The 16693-nt window shown below is 43.3% G+C and overlaps 1 protein-coding gene across 2 annotated transcripts; it reads left to right on the top strand.

The window, feature by feature from the left end:
• Positions 1 to 86: 86 nt before the first annotated feature.
• tmcc1b (transmembrane and coiled-coil domain family 1b) lies at positions 87 to 16413 on the top strand. 2 transcript variants are annotated; one of them, XM_008282657.1, is made up of 8 exons: positions 87 to 140; positions 4184 to 4359; positions 6935 to 6978; positions 7620 to 8384; positions 12328 to 12747; positions 13408 to 13892; positions 13985 to 14120; positions 15050 to 16413. In XM_008282657.1, exons 4-8 carry the CDS (start codon positions 7782 to 7784, stop codon positions 15362 to 15364), a joined length of 1959 nt encoding a protein of 652 aa, XP_008280879.1. In that variant the 5' UTR covers positions 87 to 140; positions 4184 to 4359; positions 6935 to 6978; positions 7620 to 7781; the 3' UTR covers positions 15365 to 16413. The 2 variants fall into 2 exon arrangements, with proteins under 2 accessions (XP_008280879.1, XP_008280880.1); XM_008282658.1 differs by lacking the exons at positions 87 to 140; positions 4184 to 4359 and adding an exon at positions 6483 to 6809.
• The last annotated feature ends 280 nt before the right edge of the window (positions 16414 to 16693 follow it).

Here is a 16693-nt window from a genome sequence, read left to right as displayed (position 1 = left end):
AGGGTGGGTCTCCTCCTCCTCCGTGGATCCTGCCTGCCGCTCAGCTGTTCTGACGTAGAGCACGCTATTTGACGTCACCGTGGGAGTGTCCACCATCGGGAGAAATGAACGGTCATCAACACAATCCTCTCAGCGCCCATGTAAGTTGAAGCCAGCAAAACACACATTTTGCGAGCCGGTTTATGAATGAAACGTGTTTCCGTGGGCTGTTGTGCGACGTGCGGAGGGGCCGAGGCCGGTTGACGCTGCGTGTGCGGTTGTCGTGGCCGGTTTGCGTGTCGCTAACCGCGGCTGAAGCTGGAGCGGTGTTTTTTAGCTAAGAGCCTAGCCGCACTGCTAACTGACAGACAGGCTGAGTGGCCAGGCGGCGAGTAAGCGCCTGATTTACCGGCCAGGATACACAGGATGGGCGATGTTAAGTATGTTTACTTGTGAGCGATTACGGAAAGCGTATTAATACTTGCTGTATGGTGTAACTCGTGAGGCTTTAAAGTTTGTGGACAACACCCAGGCCTGACTCAATCATGTGTGTGTTGCTGTCAGAGCAGGATATTTAAAATTAAATGCCTTAATGTTGCATTCACGGTCATTTGTCCTCGATCTAAGCTCTGCTGTGTGTGTGCTGCAAAGCCCCTGTGTAAGAGCAGAACACGCCACCATGAAATACAAGAGTCCAAGGTGTGATTAAGGAAGCCTGGTGGGAGTGTGTGTGACAGATGGCCACCCAATACCTCCAGTCTGAACTGTGTGTTTGAGCTTTTCACACCTGCGAGGACCGGCTTGTCATGATTCTGCTGCTTCTCTGGAAACCTACACAGCTGATATTTGGTCTTTGCTCATTGTTAAATTTCATGTTTCAGTAGAGTTTGTGATGACAACATATTTCCGATGCATTACCCAATATATATATATGACTCAATAGACTGTTGTCAGTATGTGGGTTTCACAATCGGATCTTATGTGCAGAGCAAATTATTGTGTCACTGAACTGTAACGAAGCCTTTAATAATGACAGTTAATGGTGTTGTTGTTATAGAACAAGTGAAACCAATGCTTAACTGTTTAGATCTGTTGAATTAATTAAAGCAGGTAAAGCAGGAACTCATACCAGCATGTGTTGTTGTAATATACTCCCATCAGTGCTGGACTTTTGGGGCTGATATTGTTTTTAGGGGGTTAAATAATTCTGATATTGCTCCATCAGACACTGTCGGACTCCACCCCAGAGTCTGCTCATCTGTGACACATGCTCTGCTGCATGTGCTGCAGACACCTGAGAGCTTCTTTGCTGGACAAACTATGTGATGGTACTGTCTACATGTTTTATTGTTTTTGCACTATGTTGTGTAAAAGACGTCCCTGATGAAGGCTCACATCGAGCAACACATTATGTGTGACAGGCCAATATGAACCACTGATGTCTGTCTGGCACTGCTGCAGAGCTCCTCATACACGTGTATCGCATTTCATGATCTGATTTATGCATTCAAATCAGATCATGAATGGGGTTGGCCAGTGAGTGTAGAAGCACATGAGCAGGCTGCAGGGACAGCAGTGATGAGAGCTCATTTCTCTTATTTGGTCTGTCTTCTGCTGCCTGTCCTAACTGCACACATAGTTTGTGTATTAAACTGAGGCAGGTCATTGAGCACAGCAGAGGAATCCAAAAGTGTTAAAACATCTCTGCAGTTGGTGTTAGTTTTGCCTGCAGTGTTGTGTCGTTTGGCTGTGTAGCCATAGAAAGCCAGCTCCTACTACTGCTTTACGTTTTTGAAACCTTTCGAAGGTAAACTCACATCACCTGGGGTTGTTTACTCGAACTGCACACTTAACACTATAGTCTGAAGTGCTGAAGGCAGCTATTAGACTTGGCAACATGTGCTGTTGTGCTAAATGTTAAGCGTTCAGAACCTAAAGCTATGACCTCGCCCCGCACAGCAGCACCGGTGTGCACTGTAAAGTGAAATAAACGCCCTCCGGCGCACCACGTTAGCTCACAGTGCTAGCTGCTAGAGGAGCAGGCAAGCCGTCAAAACGGGGCCAACGATGCTTTCTGGCTGTAGCTACCAGCGCGGTTAGTACTTCTTTGTGATATAAAGACAGACTACATTGATGTTTTCAGCAGTTGTGTGTTGCAGTTGTGTGTTTTTTAAAGGCCCGGCCTCCGACCGTTAGCTAGCGAGCTGCTAGTTTCATCCTCTTCTTATCTCCAGCTACCATTAAAACCTTTGAGCCCGGACTGTTTGCACTAACTTAATAATTGCACTCATAAATACAGGCCACTGTGCGTCTACATAATTTACTTTATCGCACCATCTCTCCTTTTTAATTTTTAAGCATGGGCGTTACTACAGTTACCCTACATGTAATGACACCGAATGCACCTGTAACCTACTGACTAATGTAATTAACTAACGCGGGCTGTGTGCTGACAGTAAGCTCTGTGATGGACGGGGGCTTTTATCCACAGCCTTTGTTTCGCGTTATAATCAAATCTAAAGCAAAGTTTATTGTTTCGCTGCTGGATGTTGTCACTGAATGGCTGGTGATGATCTCATCGACTGTAGCCGCTGATTCCTGCAGAGAGCGATGTTGACATGAACACACAGCACCGAGCTCCGCCGTGTGTACCGGCCCTGTTGTTCCGGTGTCACATTCATTTGTTTTATATCCGCTCTTGCCTCCATGAGACAGGCGAGTGGTTCATGGCCTGCAGATATTCCCAGGGGCCTATTCTGCGCTGTTAATTAACACTGCTCAGTTAATTTAGCTAAAAGTCCTCGGAGGCCTGAGCTGTGCAAAGTGGAACCGCGTGTCTTCCTTTTTCTCATCGAAGTTATGAAGCACACAGACTTTTATGAGCTTCTTGGGGGACACATGACTGTACTGGGCAGTTTGTTTTTGTGCCCCTTTGCTCACTTCAGATGTTGTTGGGCTCAAATGCCATCTCTCACAGTGATGCACGATATTAACATTTCTGACCAATACCGATATTAGGATTTCTGATATCGCCGATAACCGATATTACCGATGTCGATATTCAATTTTTTGTTCACACTGAATCATGGTAAGCACTGTGAGAATGTGACAACTATCCAAAAGAAGCCCAAATTAGACCACATAGTCTTCTTTATTACATAACAAAATTAAAACATATTTTAACATATTGGGCTGCAAGGTGGTGCAGTTGGTAGCACTGTTGCCTCGCAGCAAGAAGGTTGCCGGTTCGCGTCCCGGTGGGGGCACCGGAATCTTTCTGCGTGGAGTCTCCATGTTCTCCCCGTGCAGCGTGGGTTCTCTCCGGGTTCTCCGGCTTCCTCCCACAAAGTCCAAAAACATGTTGAGGTTAATTGGTGATTCTAAATTGTCCGTAGGCGTGAATGTTGTCTGTCTCTAAGTGTAGCCCTGTGATGGACTGGCGACCTGTCCAGGGTGTCCCCTGCCTTCGCCTTAAGTCGGCTGGGATAGGCTCCAGCCCCCCGCGACCCTAGTGAGGATTAAGCGGTGTATAGAAAATGGATGGATTTTAACATATTTAAGTCCAGGACCATTTAACATCTGTGAAATAGCAGCAGTATCAATTGTAGAGATGAAGGTGCTAACGTCAGACAATCATCGGGCTTTTACATTGGCTAAATTTGTTCATTGGACCGATACCGATGTGGTCGCTGATATATCGTGCATCCATAGCGTCCTTACATGTGGATTTATTCTGACACTGCGCTGTGAAAAAAATCTCATGTTGTAATCAAACCCAGGTGGGGACATAGATGCTTCTTTAGCTAACATCACATCTCGGGTACCCTATGGGATTGTCACTCACGCAGCCCTCATTCAATGATTCCTTTCACCACAGTTACCTGAAAAACACATCAATGTATTACTGCTGTATAAACTTACTGTTAACAATCAGTGCTTCTGTGCATGGAGTGAAAGTTTTCACTCGTCTAATCTGCTCGGGGTCCACAAACGTTTCTCTACACTAACAAACCTCGACAGAATACCTCGTAAAACCCTCCGCAGGGAGTGATAGCGTAGGCTCTGTTTGCCAACCCACCCTGTTTTAGTTTCTCTGCTGCTTTTTGAAAACACTTTAGAAATAACACAATTTTATGTCCACACACAAAAAAAAGAAATGTCCAATTCCAGTTTCTCATTCTTGTTTTTTCGTTTTGCTTTGCAGCATGTGATTTTTCTAAATGTCCACGGGAACAGCTGACTAAGGTTTGACAGCTATTCCATCAGATTTAATTTGGAAAAATTACCCAGAGGAAGCAGTGCTGGAGATTTGCCTGGATTATTAAGCCTTTCTCTGTGTTATTAGAGACACAGATCTACTGCTGATGACCACATCTGAAGGTATGTTTGTCTGCAGTTACGACCTTGCTCTGTTGCACGTCCTTTCATCAAACTGTAATTTTTTTTTGCACATTTTAACTGAATAATACTGTTAATGTTATTACTATATTTAGTGTAGTCTATGACTGTGAAAGAGGCGTGTCAGTCTAATCTGATTTTCTCTCGCCTGTTCCTATGAAATAATCAGGTTTGTGCTATGTTATGTTAACAACTGTTGGCCAGTGTTTTTGCTTTTCAATTTGCAGTTCTTTCAGATAATTTGACTATTTTTCATGTTTTTGTAATCTAATTGTTTTTTTTTCTTCTTCACATTTATTTCAAGTTAACAATGTAGATATTTATATATCACATTTTAGCTGTGCATTATATATATTCTCATGGTTTGTGACAGTCGTCTTTGTCTGTTACTTGTTTTGTGTCTGCTATTGTCTTTTCTGCTCCCCCCCTTTGTCAGGTCTTGAAAAGGAGATTTTAATCTCAGTTAATGGTTAAATCAATGAGATAAGACCCCATTAAATCTAGTTTTCAGTAATCAGCTCAAATAAAAAGAACAAGTCGGTGCAGGTGTAGGAATACTGAAAACAATGAGTGTGGAAGATGCGCCGCTTCCAGAGCAAAACCAGACTCACTGCCGTTTTGCAGAAGTAAAATGCTCCTAGACATGCACAGCTCTCCATGTAGATGGTGTGACCTTGGAGCAGTACATGTTCAGAGAGTGATAGGCGAATGTTGGCTGACCCAGTTCACAGAGAACACTTTGCCCTCAGCCTGGAGGAGTCAGATGCCACTGTATTTTCATCGTAGATGTAGGATATTGTTTCACATCTGTGTGGGATGTTTGTTGCTTTGTCTTGGCTTTGTTGTCGAGCTTTAAAGGCTTATTGCAGCAGGACTCTGTCATTAGTGACTCAGGATGACAATATGTGGTCAAACAGCTGCTGTTCAGTCGGTTGGGTAGATGGTTTTATAGGCTATAAATGGAAATCGATGTGAACTTTAGAGGCACCGCCATAAAAACAACCTGCTTTTTGATCAGATAAGTGTTTTAACATGAACCTCATAACATAACTTAATTACAGTTTGCTCTACTTGCTTTGTTGAGACTTACAGTATTACCTTTTACACAGGGATTTATTCTTGCTCTCATTTGCTTTGAGTGAAATGTTCAGCAGCAGGGAGTGAACCGTGACACCGTTTACACGTGAATCAACCTTTGAGCATGTTGCTCTGCAAGACTTGGTGGAGGCTACTTGTTATCGAACTATTCACTTCCACCTACCCTTTCACGAAGTTCTCTTTTATCTGACACTGCAGATCTAACAGCAGGACCAGCACGTAATGACTCAGAGTATCACTCGTGGAGCATTTCATAAGGTTTTTTGTGCTAGATCGCTGTGCTGGCTTGTTAAATGATACTTTGTCGCTGTGCTGACTCATGGGATCCTTTTTCTGTTTGTCTGCAAAGTAACGCACGTAGTACATCGCCGGTGCTGTCACTTTAAGCTTTAGATATTTTCTTTAGGGTTCAGTGAAACTTGCAGCACACTGTGTCTTGCAAAACAGCCTGTGTGGGTGATCCAGGGTGCGTCAGGAAAAAAAAAAAACGTACTGCTGAAAAATACGTTGTGGTGTTGTCTCAGTGAAAACGCAGAGCTGATTGATGATGCACTGCGAAGGTCCATCGTTTTTCATGATTAGAAAGAGATGCAGTTGAGATTTAATGCAGTAAGTGAGAATGTAATTTAGAGCACATCCAGATAATCCAGTTCTTGATCCACTGCTTTTCATAAGTGTTTCAAAGACAAAAGAAATTCATGGCCTGGGCGCTGAGCTTCCTGAATACGTCGTCACTTTTGTTAGTGTGAATTTTTTTGCAAAAGTTAATCTCTGAACACATTTATGAGCAAGTAAATGGAAGTACAGAAGCATTTCTAGCACTGATTCAGGCATTTGGGTTTGCTGTTTTAAGGACAAATGACCAGGAATATTGTAGAAACGTCATCCTAAAGCTGATTTCCAGTATTTGTATTAAAGGATGCACATTTGCTGGCTCGTTGAAGCAAAGCAGGACAGGAAGGATCTCTCTCTCAGGCCAGCATCCCCACCCCCTCCCCCGTTGTCTGTGCTTCAGCTGAGTTGTGCAGTGACAGCTCCTTAAAGCAGTCGGAGCTGCGTTCATGTCACGGTTTCATGTTTTGTTTCTGTTTTGGAAAGTGAGTCTAGAAGCTGATGTCATGTTGATGTTTTCAAGTCGTTTCCTGTGAACATCACGTCTGCTGGATGTGCAGCAGTTACCACTCCACTCTAACATAACAAGACTCTTCAAGCAGTGGATCTTAAGGTTTTAACTTCAGGTCCATTAGGTCGTTGTCAGTTTCTCGTTGTCAGCATGTTGGAAGCTTTTAAGTCATTTGGTCCTGCACTCGTTTTAATATCCATTACCAGTCGCTGTAAGTTGGAGGTTTGTGTTCACGTCTGTTTCTTTTTTTTTTTTTTTTATGTGGATATTTGTGAACTTTTTCTGTTGTAGGAAGAATATTATATGTGTTTCTGTGTGTGTTTCTGCTTCACTTAGCCAACCCTGAGTTGTGAGCCAGAAGAGGAGAGGCTGGGCTGATGGTAAGCTCTCCGTCACACTCTATCTCACTGTCTCTTTACATGTTGATGAACCAAAGAACTGTTAGCAGTGTAGGCTGACATTTGAGAAGCAGAGATGTGGAATGGTCCTTTATATTACAGGATTTAGCCTTGGTATAAAATGAGATGCAAAGGGGAGGCCGCTGTGGATCACGGGACACGCTATTCAGTTGAGAATTAAACACCGTCCATCTAGAGTTTCATTTAGATTCTTCACACTTTGTGGTTTCTTTGTTAGTGTCATGCAAGCCTTCTCAGTTATGTTGGTCATTAATTTCTACAATGAACGCTTTCTGAAATGTTAATATTTACTTGCTTTTGCATCGTTGAGCAGGAATACACAATGGAAAGTGATTTCACGCGCAGCTAAAACAGCTTCTAGCATTTCAGAAAATGTTCTCAAAAGTACGTTTATTTTGTAGACTTTGTGTTTTTGCGTTACTGGGTTGGCACAGTCTGACATGTCCATACTGTTTGATTACAAAACCTTAAACTGCAAAAAAGAAGTCACGTCTGTGTCAAGCCAGTTTGTGTTGCGTACTGTTGTTTTATATTCTGCTGCTTATTATGTTCGTCTCTCACTGCTGCATGTCATAATGCATTTTATTTTCCTTTTGTGGTAGACAAGCATGACATTGAGCCAAGCCACAGATGCATGCCCACTCAAAAGGCCCAACTGAGCGCCATCCCCTCTGCTTCCCGGCTTTCAACCAGCCTCTCAGAGGGGGCGTAGCTAGTCTCCTGCACCCCCAAGTAGAACCCCACTGTGAAACTGGAGGTCTCTGATGGATCAGGGTAGTAGTGAGCAGAGTCCAGAGGAGCCAGACACAGGAGGCCGAGCAGAGCCGGAGGTCGGCAGGAGGGCGTCGGAGTCAGAGCACGGCTTGTCCAAAATCACCCATAATGCCCTGGAGAACATGGGAGCGTTGGGCCATGGCCTGAAGCAGTTCTTCCAGCCACAGCGCCGACGCTCCTCCGTTTCCCCACATGACTCCGCCTCGTCCTGCACAGGTGCCCCTCCCTCCGAACCCACTGATGTAGGGTCAGAAGTAGGGGACGCTCCTGCCTCCTTGGCCCTCCCTGTGGATTCTGACAACCCTGCCGCTTCCGCCCCTCCTGCAGCTCTGAGCCGTGTTCTACAGCAGATCCGAGGCGCTCCACCAATGATGAAGCGAGGCACCAGCCTGCAGAGCCGCCGCAGTAAGGCAGGGGGCCCTGGGGATCCTCCCCAGAAAGGTAGCCCACAGATCCACAGGCGCAGCACCCACGAGGCCTTGCTGCAGGCTGGACGCCCGCGCTCCTCCTCGACCACCGACACGCCCAGTAGTCCCGCCTTAGCGGACATGCTGCTGGCGTCTGGTTACCACTCCACCGAGGAGCCCGACAAGGTGAGTGTCTCGGTCCTCTCGGGGGGAGTCCAGTGTGTGAAGTCAACCGCTGTCACGCAAGAGTACATTCTCTGCAGCGTACGTTTCAGCCTTAGAGGTACAACACAGCAGTGGCAGTTTGCGGCAGGTTGCACAAGTAATTACAGTGGTTCAGAGCTGCTCGCGTGTCCCTTTGCAAGATGCATGTTTTTTTTTTTTAATACTGTAAAACATACAAAAGCGGAAAACAGGGCTAAAGATGCCACCTACAGGTAATCAGCAGAACATCGATCGCAGTGAGACAATTCACACTCTCCTTTAACCATGTACAAGAATTTGCATGCGTTGAAGTCCTGGAGATGCAGAGGTTAAAAAAAAAAAATCAAAATACAGTTAATTCATAATTTTACTTTTGCTTTGTGAGATAATTTAAGGGCAATACTAGTATTTTTGTAACGTGTCTTCGTTGTGCGTTTTTCTTCAACTACTTGCGACTATTCTTCCTTTTCTTCATGATTAAAGTACAGGGATGTTTAATCATTTTCATGCAGCTGAAATGCCTTTCACAGGCTTGTTTATATGTCCTCGTACAAGCACAGTACAACTCACAAAGAAGATATGGCACTAGTTTCCTGAATGTAATCTGAACATTTTGTATTTACAGAGAAGTTGGCTTTAGGACATAAAACATTCAGATTAAAACTCTTAATACTAACAGACACCGTGTACTCAGGAGGAAGCAAGTGTCTTTTTTTTTTGTGGCTTTTTAGCTCTAACAAAAAGGGTTAGGGTTGTTAAAAAAAAAAAAAGTGACTCATGCACTAATATGGGTGCAAGAACATCAAAACCAAGTGAATTGGGCAAACGTGTTAAAAGGCCATTAGTGGCTTAGATGTGCCTGGATGAACCACTGAATGGGGAGATGAGCTGTCGGCGGTGGGAGGTCAGAGATTGCCTTTGAGTGGTTGGTCACTATGTGCTTTAAGCCGTTCTAAATTTAGCTTTTGCTGTCTCTGAGTGTACTTCAGGTCAGAGAGGGCTCGCAGGGCTAAACAAACTTGTGCGACACTTTGTTTTTTGACACTGTTCATAGGACTCTGGAATCAATACCCTTTAGGTGTTTCTGTGAAATCATAAAAAACTAGACACCCACAATATGACAGGAGAATCTCTGGAATGACAAATCTTTATGGGCCGTGCCACCGATCCTGCTACTCAGTGGAAGCTGGAATTAAGTTTATCAACAGATGTCGCACACAGGTTGGAAACATGGCACCCTCATCCTCATCTTGTGCGACCTTTCGGCGCGTTACTTGTAATGTCGTGGCCACCCAGCTGCAGATTCAATTCAATGCAGTCGTCCTCAAATGTATTCATACCCTAACGCATACTAAAAATAAACAACTAATTTTTGCTGGTTAACCTGTTTGTGCACTTGTTTGTATTACTGCTAGGTTGATGCTGGAGTTTATGATAATAATAATAATAATAATACATTTTATTTGTATACTGCTTTACTGGATAAAAGAACAATAAAAGCAACTAATACAAAAGTAGACGAAGCAAAAATACAGGCAGGTGGGTAAAAACAACACAAGATAAAATACAAAAACAAAGTTCAAGATAAAAGTTTATGAATTAAAATGTGTGGATCAATTAATTTATTGGTGATCTATAACCAAACATTACTCTAATGGGAAAAGAAATGTATTCAGAGGCACCTCTGCTATGAAATTAGGAATGGACATTAAAATTAATCTTTTGTTCTAGTACAAAGCAACATGAGGGTAAGTTATTGTTGGCACTGATATAAAATCATGTAGGAGAACGAAATCTGAGTGGCATTAACGTTGCTGTAAGTCATCATAAACCAGAAACAAAAGTGAAACACTAGATTGGAGATGTTTGCCAGCTCTTTATGTGTCTGTCCTTTGATACAGCCGTACTGTTTACAGCAAGACAAAATCCGATACTGCAGTTGGTGTCAGAGCACATCTAAACAGCTGGAATGTTAATGACATTTTCCTGTTTTTCTATATCATCAGATAACGTAACCTTGTGCTGTCTATGTGGCTCAGATCGTTTCGTTGACTCACACATACTGTACTGTCTCATCACGAGTAGGAACAACTCAGCGGCCGTCATGTTCAGTAGCAGCTGGTAGTCTTGTGTTCTTATGTTCAAATATTTTATGTGAATTACCGAGATTTTAGATTTACTTCTCCAGTTGTTTTCTGAGGGGGAGCCCAAGGGCTGCGATGATGGTCGCAAAGCTATCTCCTAAAATTAAAGTCTCTTATTATAACTACATCTTCAGCTATCTTGAAATATTTTTTGAGACCTATGTTTTTTTCTAGTTATCCCTCCACTTATATCTTGAGGAGCTGGAGCTGTGCAGTCATCATGGTCAAGAGAGAACTTTGGTCTTCCTGCTGCCATCTGCTGTTCTGAATGTGTAATTACAGCGATGTCTTCTCGGATCAATGTTGTCTGCACGATTAAGCCAAATATGTTCCACTTATTTACACCCTCCATTAGTGCCAGTCATTTATTGAAACATACAGCTATATTTAAGTTATTATTATCAATGCTTTGCAGGATTCAGGTGATGAATCTAACTTAAAATTCAATGCTTTGGCTTGCAGATGACACATCTGTGTTTATTTGTCGGTGTAATCATTATTTTGCAGGTTAAACTGTCAGAAAACATTCTCTTTGCGTAGTTCAGTGCTGGAGCTCTTCAGCGTCATAATGACCAATGAACATCCACCAAGAACACACGTCTGAATTTTATGTAAAGGAACAGTATGTTTATGTATTTTGCCACAACATGCAGTACAAGTAACCGTCAAAGTAGTGGCACGTTCCTACGACACTCTTTAACAACATCCCATCTCCTGAATGAAGCGTACTGTCCTGGCTCAGAGGAGCGTCTCCATCAGGCCTCGACGTCAGCCAAAAAAAAACCTGCAAGATTAGGCAAACAGGGCTGATATGTGTTAACTAGTGATGGGTAGATGAGGCCTCAGGAAGTCTTGTGGCACATGACCCAAACTGTATTGACACTGTGTTGGTACTGTGTCACTGGGATGCTCAATACTGACACCTGCCGGATCTTAAGAGTCCTAACAGGCAACCTAGTTGGCAGGCTCGACTGACGTACTGATATATTAACCTAGTGTAAAATAGTATATTTGAAGTTATTGTATTTTATATTGTATTATATCTTAATTTAGTTTAAAATATATGTGATATCTTTAAAAAACACAAGGAGGGGATTTTTTTTTTTTTGTATCTAAATTTTTATTCAAAAAATCAATTGTTCCAATGTCTGGTCATTAAGGCAATTATGTTTTTTTTTTTATGCAAGTTCTCCAGGAACAGGATTAAACAACAAGGAAATAAAAACAAATACCTTATTGGCTGATATAAGATCAAAATGGTCTCGCACGGTGGGAACCTCTTTTTCTTTCAGGCTCTATAATAGCATCTATGATTCTTTTGGCAGAGCTGCATCCCGTTGACCGATGTGCTTCCTTATAAACACAGTTTGGTGAAACAGCAGCTGTATCGGTCACGTGACTTTCTTCAAGCGATACGCGCGCCGACACGGGGTTTCGCTCCATGAGCTCGACACATGCGCCGACGCATCGGTGTCGCCGGACCCATCACTAGTGTTTACATTCACCAGTTATGTTGAGCAAGTTTTAGATTTTGACAAAGCACTGCACTGGACCGAACCCAATGAGCCTCTAGACGGCATTTCAAATAGACTTTTAAAACGGTGTTGGCATTGGATCCTGACACACCATTACTACGGTTAGCTTAGATTGGCAGTTACATCCTCAATTGTTTGCACAAAAAGGCATAGTTAGGTTGAACTGACAGTGATGTTAATCTTTTTATAAACTGTAATTGATTTGAACCATCTCTTTGCATATTTCCGTTTCCTTCCTGTGAATAGCTGGATCGCTACGACGGATCGGGCCCTGCCGTGTCGCCCAACGCCCTCCCCTACGGTGCAGACGGCTATGATGTGGTCGACAGCACCCCGGACCCCCAGCGTACTAAGCAGGCCATTGCACAGCTGCAACAAAAGATCCTCAAGCTCACCGAACAAATCAAGATAGAACAAACTGCGCGTGATGACAACGTGGCCGAATACCTGAAGCTCGCTAACAATGCTGACAAACAGCAGAGCGCTCGCATCAAACAGGTGTTTGAGAAGAAGAACCAAAAGTCGGCTCAGACCATCCAGCAACTGCAGAGGAAGCTGGAGCACTACCACCGGAAGCTCCGTGAAGTGGAGCACAACGGCATCCCACGCCAGCCCAAAGATGTTTTTCGAGACATGCACCAGGGGCTGAAAGATGTTGGAGCCAAGGTCTGTGATTTGTAGTGTTGTTTTTCTGCTCATAGCACAATCCAGTAAACTCTGATAAGCCTCCACGTGCGTGCAGTCCTGATGGGTACCAGCCTGTCAGATTATGTGTACAGATGCTGCTGACAGATACTGCAAATGTGTTAGAAAGTCTGATGTGAGGAACATCTATAAAAGCAGTTTGGAGTCTTGTTTCAGGTTCAGCTTCACAGTTTTTGGTCAAAACTGTGATTCAAGTCAGAAATTGTTGTGTTTCCTGTTATAGCATCACAGCTTCTGAGTGGACTGCAAAGTGACGGATGAATAGAGAATCCACGCCACTGTATTGACTTGATTTGTGAAAACTATGCATTGCTACACAGAATACAGGGTTAAGACTAACTTACATGGTGGTTTCTCTGTGTACCAGCCCTACTGGCTATTGGTTTCATGAAGCTTTATCATTTTGTTGTACCTCAACAGAATATTATTTCAGATCCAGTTTCATCTCACCCAGAAGTTGTCCAGAAGAGCACGTACCTAAATAACACACCATGGCCTTTTTACTGGTTTAGTTATATAAGAGTTATATAAGGCACATAGCTTTAGTTTTTTTTGTTTTTTTTTCTATTGCAGTGACACCTTAATATATCCTGAGTGCTGATATGATCTCGCTTGTTACAGGTAACAGGAGGCCTCTCGAGCTTCTCTCAAGCCACCCATTCAGCCGCTGGAGCTGTGGTGTCCAAGCCAAGAGAAATCGCTTCCCTCATCCGCAACAAGTTTGGCAGTGCTGATAACATTGCAGCGCTCAAAGACTCTTTAGATGAAACCCAAGGAGATGAAGGTGTTGGCCCTGGGGGAGCGAGGGCCCTCGGGACAGGGCAGTTGCAATCCAGCCCCAAGTACGGCAGTGATGATGACTGTTCTAGTGCTACTTCTGGTTCTGCAGGTGCAAACAGCACCCCTGGAGCCCCTGGTGGCCCCCCTAGCTCCAGGGGTAATACCCTTGATCAGGCTCAAGCCTCAGGCTTTGACGCTATACTCCATGAGATCCAGGAGCTTCGTGAAAACCAAGGTCGACTTGAGGAGTCCTTTGACAGTTTAAAAGCCCACTATCAGCGGGACTACACCGTGATCATGGAGGCCCTGCAAGAGGAACGATACAGGTAGCGCAGGCGTACACACTCCACTGTGGTAGGTCTGTACTAGCTGACGAACAGAAGCCTGTCTGAACAATGTTGTCGTCACTACTTTGCAGGTGTGAACGTCTCGAAGAACAACTCAATGACTTGACAGAACTGCACCAGAATGAAATTCTGAACCTGAAACAGGAACTAGCCAGCATGGAGGAAAAAATTGCCTACCAGTCGTATGAAAGAGCAAGAGACATACAGGTAAACGTCCCCAAAATCTACCGCACTATACTTTATGCCAGAAAAAAAACAAACTGTCTTACATCCCAATACGTAGTATGTCAAATGTAATATGGCAAAAACACCTGGTTGTCCGACTACATCTGGGTGGATTTGCCGGTACACAAGTCAGCCTGCTTTTCTGGCCAGTCTGACCCACAATACTCTGCACATTTACGTCGCATATGTCACGGTGTCTTGCGTATAAACAAATTTAGCTGCAGAGAGGAAACAGAAGACAGCTCATTTCACGTGACAGACTACGACAGTAAAAGTTTAAGACGCATTATTATGAATAAGTTGTGTGTCCAACAGTTCTGCTTTGTTATCAGAGCTACAATCGTCCTCAAATGTATTCACACGCTTCCTTTAAACAAAAGGCCATATTCACAACAATCACTCAAATAGCTAGAAATTGAAAAAGTAATAATAAATAAAATTTGCTGAATTATAATTTAGTGAAATCAGATGTTGCTTTTGAATTGTGGTTGAAAGTAATAAAAAAAAAAAAAAGCAAAAACAAAAAAACTGTCCCGGACAAATCAGAGCACTTTGCTGATGAGCAGTGAAATCCAAATACCTGTCAACAGGTGCAGAAGTGTGACTGAGAGTTACAGAAACACTGGATGGCAGTGATTAGCTCAAAGGGTTGTTCAACTAAATGTTAGTCTACGAGTCCCGTCATGCTGGTTTGCTTGTTTTTTGTTTTGCTTTTTAAAAAAAATATTTTTGTTGAACCCAGAATTCAAAATCAATGTCATGATTTTCGTTAAATTTTTATTTATTATGAATTTTGTCAGTTTCAACTTATTTCAGTGACTGAAGCTGTTTTTTTTCCTTCGTTAGCGGGAGGCTGTGAATACATCTGAGGACGACTGTGTTTCACTGAGTGTTTTGTCTCCAACCTGTAGGAGGCGCTGGAGGCTTGTCAGACTCGTATCTCCAAGATGGAGCTGCAGCAGCAGCAACAGCAGGTGGTGCAGCTGGAGGGTTTGGAAAACGCCACAGCGCGGACTCTTCTGGGAAAGCTAATCAATGTGCTGCTAGCTGTTATGGCAGTCCTTCTGGTGTTTGTGTCCACAGTGGCTAACTGTGTCGTCCCCTTAATGAAAACACGCAGCCGCACGCTTTCTACGCTGCTCCTCGTGATCCTCCTCGCCCTCCTCTGGAGGCACTGGGATGCTATTTCAGAGTATCTGCATCGGTTTCTTCTGCACCCCAGATGACCGGCTTGAAGACGCATATTTAAAAGATGAAGGGACAATATGTAAAGGGAGGTCGTTGACCCATACAGAAAGTTGAATCTCAATAGTCCTACCTTTTCTAATTGTTCAGCAGCTTTTCAAAACACTCAGGAGGATTGCATCAGAGGTTTGTCACTTTACCACTTTCTGAAAAGTGTTTTGAGAAGAATGAAGCTAAATAAGGACAGAAAAGGTTCGATGCTTGATTTTGACTTTCTATCACTGGTGCAATCGTGGCACAAGCACACACTGTAAGGGTGAACGGAGCATAGCTGAAGGAGGGGCTGAGAGAACTGCACACTTGATTTCTCTCTTCTGAGTGAATTTGTTTACACGTGGAAAACTTTTGAGTTGTTTCTCCACAGTAGAAATTGTAATTCAGAGTTTTATTACTTTTGAGCTGATTCAAGTGGTATTGTTTTGAAGTCACTGATATTTTTAATACAGCTGATCGATGGATTGTTATTTTCTTTTAACTGTAATGAGCTGACAGTGTTCTGCAGATTTAGTTGCCCACATTCTCTTCTTTTTTCTACGTTTTATCTCTTCTGGTCTCGTGATTCTGGTTTTTCAGTCTGCTTTTCCTTTCCTCTTTACTCTTATCTTTTTAAATTTCAGCTTGTGTGACCAACTCTTCTCTTCCTGCTCACTACACTCTGAAGAACGGGGTGCTTGCACATCAGCTACGTTGCTCCTGAATCAGACTTGTCACTGGGTCTAATACTTGTGGGTTCTTCACTTACTACTTTTGGATGTGTGAAGTCAATAACACTGGTTCTGCCACAACCAGGATAATATTATCAAAAACATTGTTTGGAGTTGCGACCCTGCCAACTGGATCCTACTGTCCTGGTGGCTTTTCCACTGCAGAAGAATAATCTATGAACTGAATTAACATACTTGAAGAGCGGCTAAAGTGCTCAAAGACTCAGTGCTTCCGTACTGTTTCTATTAGTGACAATGAAATAGTAATACTTTTTAGTTGATTTTTTTATTTTTTAAAGATAAATAAATTTGCTGTTTTAAAAGGTGAACGTCTCAGTCTAACTTGTGTTTAACTCCGATGTCAAGAAGCCACACAAGATGCACATCGCATTGCAAAAAGCTTCCTCTTGGGGTCACTTGTTGGTCACATGTATGTTGCAATGTTCTTGCAGGTTTTATGATTACAACCAGCAGGATGAAGCATGAACGGGACGGATCAGTAAACCCTCAAAATCATCTGGGATACTTCAGCATAAAAGAGGGTCAATGGGACTTTAGCCTGTGAATGTTGCGGACGTCTCAACATAGGAGTCCGGCTAGCACAGC

This window comes from Stegastes partitus, unplaced genomic scaffold, assembly GCF_000690725.1.
Source record: "Stegastes partitus isolate 25-593 unplaced genomic scaffold, Stegastes_partitus-1.0.2 Scaffold281, whole genome shotgun sequence".
NCBI lineage: Eukaryota > Metazoa > Chordata > Actinopteri > Pomacentridae > Stegastes > Stegastes partitus.
The sequence above is the reverse complement of the archived record's forward strand: the minus strand, read 5'-3'. Positions and strand labels throughout refer to the sequence as shown.